This window comes from Aotus nancymaae, unplaced genomic scaffold (genome assembly GCF_030222135.1).
Source record: "Aotus nancymaae isolate 86718 unplaced genomic scaffold, 86718_ANA_hifiasm-v0.15.2.pri h1tg000108l, whole genome shotgun sequence".
Taxonomy (NCBI): Eukaryota; Metazoa; Chordata; class Mammalia; order Primates; family Aotidae; genus Aotus; species Aotus nancymaae.
The window spans coordinates 36,712,249-36,720,614 of NW_026988523.1; the positions used below are offsets into that span (position 1 = coordinate 36,712,249).

Here is an 8,366-nt window from a genome sequence, read left to right on the forward strand (position 1 = left end):
ATAACAGGATTTACTAAGTGCCCAACCCATGTTGCAAGCACGGATCTGGCGGAGAAAGGGTCTCTGCATTAGGGGCTCCAGACAGAGACACGAGACAATGGAGATGGCACCAAGAAGTGCAGTTTGGGTGTCACATATGGATCGCTGGTTTGTGAGTGTGGGGATGGGGCTATGTCAGACAAATGAGGAATATTTTACGTTGCTTAGAGAGCTTAAAATTTTATACAATTTAAATGAATGTTTAGCGCCATATTATAAATGACCACCCACTACCTGGCTTGTTTTTCTTTCTCTAGATCAGAGAGCTCCTGCTGTCTTCCTTCTTGCTCTCAGTCTTTTTTCTTCTTCCTTCTGTGCTCACCAACCACCTTCTGGGGCAGATCCTCCCTGGAAGCCCGAGGGCTGAGCCTCCTCTCTCCCTGGGTCCATTATCCAGGAAGTGACATCTGTTTGTGTTTGGGCTGGCTGTTTAACCCTCTGCTAGCCAGCAGTCCGTGCTCTGCTCAGCCACTGAAAGTGTCTGCTTCTGCTGCTCAGGAGAAGGCATTTGTGATTGAGACCCTGGCAGCTGCTCAAGTCCTAGTGGGCTCAGACAATAGTGCTGCTGAGCTCTGGGGAAGGAGGTGAGGATGGAAGAGCACATGGGCAGCGTCCTGCAGTGGGGAGAATCTGAGCTGCGAGAGGAAAGTGGGCTCCAGGTTTTCCTCTGCCCTGTGTTACCCAGGACAATTCTTTCCTCTAGAGACACCCTCCTCTGTAAAGCAGGGGTTAGGCAGATGATTTCTGACTCCCTCCCAGCTGTGTGGTTCTTTTAGTGACTCCCGCGGCTTTGTTAAGGTTTCTGCTCCGTCTCTTCCATCCAGTCCTGTTCTATCTTGTGGCCTGACAGGCACTCATAGCTGGTAAGCCTGTTTTGGGATCCTTCAGAGAGAAGACCACAGGCTTTCTCTGTGGTCACTTCCTCAGCCCTCAAGTGAGGTAAGAACTCACCTTCATGCCTCCTTCACTTGATCCTCTGCTTTCTCTGCCTCTGCTCCTGTGAGGGGTTTGGAAGACACTGTCTTCAGGCCACCTGCTGAAGGACATTATTTTAGTCTGTCCTCACACTGCTATAAAGAACTACCTCAGGCTGAGTAACTTATAGACAAAAGAGGGGATAAACATCTGACTCCTGTCAGTGAGATGGTACCCTGTCCAATTCTGTCTAGGGCCATAGAGGAGAGGTAGCAAGTGTCGAGAGGCAGAAGGTGCTGGCTCCCTTTACCTTCCACCGTGACTCTGAGTTGCCTGGGACCCCCCACCAGAAGCACATGTTGGCTCTGCACTTCCTGTACAGCCTGCAGAACCCAGCACATTTTAAATAGCTTTTCTTTATAAATTACCTAGCCTTAGGTATTTCTTTATAGCAATGCAAAAATGGACTGATAAACCCATTAACCGGCTGATGTGGATCCTGAAGGCCTGTGGCCCTGGTGCTAAGAGGTGCTGAGCCTGGGGTGGGCCTAGTCCCTTGAGCAAGCTGAAGGGAGGGGTGAGACCTGGCCTAGAGGAGGGGCCCGGTGAACTGAGGTAGTGAATAACCACAAACAAATATTAGAAACACTGTCATACCTCAGGATTGGCCTAAGCTATTCTCTGCTTCCAGCGAGAGCCAGAGTTAGGTATAAGGACAGCAGGAGGGTGCAGGCTGGAAATAAGGAGAACTTTATTCATTAGGGAGAGCACTGGGTGTCCTGCCACTCAGCGGCAAACCCAGGTGGACCTGAGCTGCTGAAGAAAGGAGATGGTTCTTTCTTCAAAGGACAAGGGTGTCCTGTGGCAGTTTCCCCCAGTCCAGACTGGTCCCACCCCGGTCCCCAGAAAGAGAGATCTCTGAGTTCACTGGGGCTGTGCCTGTTGAACAAGGAAGGGCTCAGGAGGAGGCAGAGCTGAGGTGGCTGTGCCCACTGGTCAGGGCTCTGTGGGAGACAGTGACTGAGGGAGAATGACCAGGTGCCCCAGGGGCACTGCATAGGGAAGTGCTCTCCTGGTAGCAGAAACACAGTGCCAGCAAACAGCCCATCTGGTCGGTGGCAAGTGTCAAAGTCCCCTACACTTTCAGTCCCTCCCAGTGAGCAGGGTCTCCTGACTAGTTTTGTCTAGAAAATACGGGCAGAGATTACGTCACTTCTGGGCTGTGCAGTGAAAGCCCCACGGGTGCTTCTCTTGACTCCTCCCTTCCCTACCATGGGGGCTGAGGAGGCTGTGAGGAGGCTGTGGGTTCCATATGGGGCTCCTACAAGGTGTGGAGCCCCCACCCATGTGTCAATGACCTCACTGTATCTTATGGGACATGTAGTTTCATAATATACAAACTCCCGTTATTCTAAGTCCCTCAATTTGGTTGTTTGTTGCCACAGGATGACCTGTCTAATTCACTTCCCGTCCTATCCTGTCCTGTTCTATCCCAATTCATTCCCTTCCTAGAAGGTAAGGCAAAGAAAAACAATCTTCATCGTTGCTTTAGTTATGTATTGTGCAAGCTGTTACTCTACACCTTAGTGTGTTAACGCAACATGGGATCTGGTCTCAGTTTATGGAGATGAGCATCCGGGTGTGGTTCAGCTGGGTGCTGTCACTCAGGTTCGCAGAGACTGGAATGAAGGTGTTGGCTGAGGCTGCCCCCAGCTCCCTGCCATGTGGGCCTCTCCACAGAGCAGCTCACAACGTGGTAGCTGGCTTCATCAGCCTGAGCAGGAGAGAGTGACGGAGACAGAGGGTGTGAGCCAGACAGAAGGGACACTCCATCACTTTTGCTACATTTGCAAGTAATCAGTGCCGCCCATACTCCAGGGGCAGACATTACACAGGGCTGTGCACACAGTGGGGAGGCATCCTTGGGAGCCACGTTAGAAGCTGCCTCCTGCAGTTATGCACTTAGCATATGTCAGAAAATGTGCTAGGTGCTTTTGATCTAGGATCTCATTTGATCCTTACTGTCATTATGGGGCAGGTAAGAAAACTGAAGATCTAGATGATTGTTTTGCCAATCCCTGGGAACGAAAAGAAAAGAAAAGAAAAGAAAAGTGAAGATCGGGGTGTTCAGGAACCTGTTCAAGATTACACTCCACTAGAACCAGAACTGATCCAGAATTGCCTCAAATTTATTATACTTGGAAGCCCTCCTAGAATCAAGAAAGGATTTGGGATGGATTTCTGTGACTCTGAACCAAAGGCCTGTGTTTCTCTCATTTGTTCTTGATGAGAAGATCCTGATGTTTCTGTCTCCATGCCCTAGGTGTGTGCAGCACTGCAGCCAACACTTCTGGAGCACATGGCTCTGCCGTGAAGGATTCTGGGAACCACATTCATCTGAAGAGCATCCGAGGAGGTTCTGTCTTGTTTAATGTGGCTGAGAAGCCCAGGGCAGATGTAGGAGCCGAAATGCAGGCGGTTTCATGGGGTTTGGGGACTCTGTCAAATCACACGCAGATGCTGCAAGTCCATAGGGGAGCCGACTCTCCAATCTGGTTGAGCCTCCAGGACAAGTTCAAGCAGAGGGTCCATGTGCCCAGCATGTGGTCTCTGAGGATTGAGAACCTAGCCCCTGAAGACAGTGGGCAGTACGTGGCCATGATCCGCTCAACTCGGGGAAAAGTGCTTGCCCAGGTTTTCTACCTGACTGTCTATGGTGAGTGACACCCCTCCCCCCTCTTCTGGCTTCCCTGCCCTTTTTTTTTTTTTTTGAGACAGAGTTTCGCTCTTGTTACCCAGGCTGGAGTGCAATGGCGCGAGCTCGGCTCACCGCAACCTCTGCCTCCTGGGTTCAGGAAATTCTCCTGCCTCAGCCTCCTGAGTAGCTGGGACTACGGGCACGAGCCACCACGCCGAGCTAATTTTTTGTATTTTTAGTAGAGACGGGGTTTCACCATGTTGACCAGGATGGTCTCGATCTCTTGACCTCATGATCCACCCGCCTCGGCCTCCCAAAGTGCTGTCCCTGCCTTTTTTGTCTCTAGAGAGTCACTTAGGCCCCATGCAGGGTTGCATTCAAACACTAGCCTTCAGACTTGATTTTCTCCACCAAAAATAAGGCACATGAGGTCCCCAGAATTGACAGGAGAGCTGAGATTCACACCAGAGAATGAAGCTCTTTCAGTGTTTTGGGAGAGGAAACGGAAATTCAGCTAAATAGCCATTTTTCCAGTAACATTAATCATATGTCGGATGATTTGTACAGCAGTGTTTTATTTCTGATGTAACAAATTTCCAAAAATTATTGGCTGAAAGCAAGACAAATTTATTATCTCACTGTGCTGTAGGCCAGAGGTCTGACACAGTCTCTGTGAGCTAAAATGAAGATGGTGGCAGGGCTGTGTTCTTTCCGGGGGCTCCAGGGAAGAGCCTGTTCTTTTGCCTTCTTCACCTGCTAGTGGCTGCCGTCATCCCGTGGCTCCTGGTCATCATCCTGTATCTTCCAGCAGAACACTGATGTTAGTGTTCTACTAGGAGTGTCGGGATAATCTCCCTATTTTAGGTCAGCTGATTAGCAACCTTAATTCTATCTGTGACCTTAATTCCCTTTGCCTCACAGCCTCACCTATTCCCAGGTTACCAGGACTGGGTCCTAGACATTTTAGAGGCCACTGTTCTGCCTACCACAGTTGGGAATCCCTGTGAATGGAGTCCTTCCAGTTTGCTCTCCTCTCCCTCAGCCCCAGGCCAGCCTCAGTCACTCAAGCCACCAGAAATCCACATATCACAGGCTTTATAGGTGTAGGAGAAAGTTTACACCGCAACACATCTTAGGAAAGTCATTTACCAGCTCGTTCTTTCCCTAAAGTTCCTCTCTGCACAGGGAAATGTCCTGCCATGGAGAGCGTGGCTTTTGCATCTTTAGGTCCCATGTGATTTGTCAGGCTGGCCTATGAGTCCGACTCTTCTGTCTGCACCACAGGCTCAGTGCACTCTCTAAGCACACTCAGAGTCGTTGTTCCCAGGCCCTATCACTGCATCTCTCACAGACGTGTCTGCTTTTCTGATCAGGGGCCTTTCTCTGTCCTTCCAGAGCTGGCCTAATGTCCTGCCCCATAAAGGCCGTGCAGTCCCAGGCGTGGCCTCAGCTGGAGACGTGGGAGAAGAACACTGGGCCAGCACAAGCCCATCTTCCCGAGACTTCTTCCCCTTCCTGAAAAGACCTCAGTTTTCGGAAAATACTGTGCTTTGGGAAGGGGGACTTTAGTCTTTATTTTCTTTAGGACGGTTTTAAGACCCGTTGAATCTAGAGAACCAACATGGAGCTGAACTCTGTGGCTTCCCTTCTTGTTTCATTTGCTCTGTATTTAGCTTTGGGCAAATAGTGTTTTATCTGTAGAATACACACACTTGCATGTCGTGGCTGCAATGAGAAAATAATGAGGAAGTGAGATGTGCAATGTTCTCCACGCATGTGAGATTCCCCTCTTTTGTCTCCTTCTGCCCCAGAGCCTGTGCCTCACCCTGAGATCCTGGCCAAGTCACTGTCTACCACACCGGGCCTGTGTAACATCACTCTGGAGTGTAGGGCTCCAGGCGCCACGCAGGACCTGAATGTGACTTGGGAGAGCAAGGGCCTCTTCAGAGAGCTGGAACAGAGAGACACACCAGGACCAAACGCCAAGCTTCGGACCCTGGCTTTGAGCCTGCCCCTGAGCCAGTGGATCGGCAATCTCACCTGTGTGGTCAGCAACCAGGTGGATCAGAAAGCTGCAACCTTAGACCTTGGGAAAGTCTGTGCCCAAGGTGAGTGGTGAGTGTAGCCTGCAAGATAGGAGGGGCTGCCTGAGCTCAGGTGGCACCGGGGTCTAACAGTTCTGGGATCTCTTCCCACCATGAGCATCAGTACCACCTTCCACCTGCTCACCCCACACAGCACTGTGGGAGTCACCTCCACCTTATTACCCTCCTCGCGACACCCCCACAGCAGCCTTCCAGGAGCTCTCCCACCCCATCCATATTCCACTGAACATCCAGAGTGGCTTTGGGAAAAGAGGGTCAGGTTGGGTGGTTTCTGTGTTATATGTGGGATCTGGCCTCCAGTTACTCCCCCATGGAATTCAGGGCTCAGATGCTCCTCTGCCCACGTTTCTGGCCTCACGCATGCACTTCACATCAAACTGCTTGCTTATATTTCCCAAAATATATCCTGCTTCTTGTAAACTTCTCAGCTTCTGAACATGATATTTTATTCCATCAGCCCTCCTACACCTCGTGGCCAAGACTTCCCTTTTTATTTTTTTCCAGGCATTCCTTTCGGCCATGGCCATTTTATAGGCATGAGACAGGTGCAGCCACACAGGGTCCCTCACGTAGCAGCATTCTATAGTTGTTTAAAATACTGCCATTGCTGCCTGGAAGTTTTTAATCAAGGGAATTTAAATTTGCATTACACAGTGCCCTGAAAATGATGTATCTGTTTCTGCAGTCAGGCCTGGCTCCTGAGGGAGCTGTCCATGGCACCCAACACTGAGCAGTAATAATGTGATTATGTCACTGTCTGCCCTGTAGACTGCAACACCTTGATGTTTTCCTTTGAATCCCTGTGCCAAGCACAGCTCCTGGTAACACCTGCTCACAATCAGTGTTCACTGAATGAATGAGTGACCTAATACCCTGTGTACAGCCTGGTCCTCTCCAACTCTTCCTCCAGGTGCTGCTGGGATATCTGATGTGTCAACATGTCTTTAAATCACCCTGACTCCCATCCAGAAATGTTAAGCACTTAGTGTGACCACAAGGCCCTCCGGGCACAGACTCCTTCCTTCCTCTGACTCTCCTTGTCACGGTTCCTCCCTGCCCTGTCCATCTAATGCTGCAGTGGGGTGCCGGCAACTCCCAGAGCTGGTGTCTTGATGCAGCCATTTCCCGACCTTGGTGCTTCTATTTCCTGGAATGCCCCATCCTTAATATCTGAAAATCTCATAGTCCCCCTTCAAGTCTCAGTTTAGCCAGCATCTCCTCTGGAGGCCTGCCCTGAAGACCTTATACAAGGTGGAAACCTCTATTGCAGCTCTGATCCCTCTGTCTGGCAGCTGGTATTTTCTGTCTTCCCTCCTGTGTGCTGGGTTGCTACGGACATTGTCCTGTGCATCTTAGCATCCCTGGCACTAAGTAGCAGCTCCTAACTGGTTGAATGAATGGACCTGCCATGCTCCTCCCTCTGCAGCTTCTGCACCAGGCTCCTTCCCACTTGTCCACCTGCTCTCCCTGCTTATCTTTCCTGTGGCAATTGGTGTCTCAAATTATCTCCTGTCTTAACATTTTCCACTCTCCCCATGTGACAGGAACAGGTTCACACAAACAGGATGTGACTAGACTGCTGCCAGGCATCCTAGGGGCTGCTGTGGGTATGCTGTTGGTCCTGGGAACTGGGCTATATGTTTTGAAGTCATGTCAGAAGAAGAAGAAGATGGTGATGGAAATAAAAAGGGGTAAGTCGCATTTCTCCTGACATGCCCAGACACCTCCCATCCCTCACTAGAACCTCAGCTTCCTTTTTCTGAATTTTGCTCCCAGGGAGTGGACTCTGCTGAGGGGATGATGGGCATGGTCTTGGCCTTGGGGTCCACAGTAGTGGGAAGGGCTACAGGTTTGTAAGACACAGATTCGAGCTTTGATTTTGTCAGGTGGAGGATTGCAGAAGAACCATGGGGTTGATGATGGTGGCATCCCCTTTGAGACGCTCAGGCAGCAAGTGTCTCAGAAGGGCAAGGACAAGGTGAGTGCCGGGGCACTGGCCACCCAGGGAACTCCCAGGTCTCTCTGCCCAGCTTTGGGCTTCCAATTCCAGGACCTGCCATTTCTGGTCCAACTGCCTATTTATCTATATCTGGACAATCAACAGTATTGACTAAGAAAATTTACATCTGGGTGTGATGTAGTGCTGGGCACTTTAGAGGAATTCATAAGCAGTGCATGGCAGTGGGGACTGGCTCTGTGGGCCCCTGCAGATTCATTCTATCCTTCAGCTGATCCAGCAGCCCTCTGTGTTGTATTTCAGAGCATCGGTGAACAATATCTGAAAAAAAAGGAATCTCTCATTACTACCTACAGTGACGTCTGTTATCCAGACCAGACCATGGAGATCATTTGATTGGAGGAAGCAGGAGGATCTGGCACTCCCAGGACACTTGCATTCTGAGCCTAAATCCTGCAGACCCCTGCCTTTCCCAGCTCTGGTTCAGTTCCAGCTTTGCCTTGTGTGTTGAATTGCCATAGGCTGCAGTAAATGTACTCCCTTGGAGAGGCATCACTGCCAACATTTCTGAAAGGCTATGTCACTACCAGTGGGACCACAACAACAATACTTGCAATCCAGCCTGGACTTCCTTTGACCAAACCAACCAATC

At 50.3% G+C, this 8,366-nt stretch overlaps 1 protein-coding gene across 1 annotated transcript in view; it reads left to right on the forward strand.

Annotated features, from left to right (window-relative positions):
- The window catches only part of LOC105715513 (SLAM family member 5-like), an 84,068-nt gene extending 75,940 nt beyond the window's left edge, over window positions 1-8,128 (forward strand). Inside the window, exon 9 of the mRNA XM_064370461.1 lies at window positions 8,018-8,128. Coding sequence (XP_064226531.1) covers window positions 8,018-8,110 — 93 coding nt within the window. The 3' untranslated portion in view covers window positions 8,111-8,128. The remainder of the gene's footprint in view (window positions 1-8,017) is intronic.
- The last annotated feature ends 238 nt before the right edge of the window (window positions 8,129-8,366 follow it).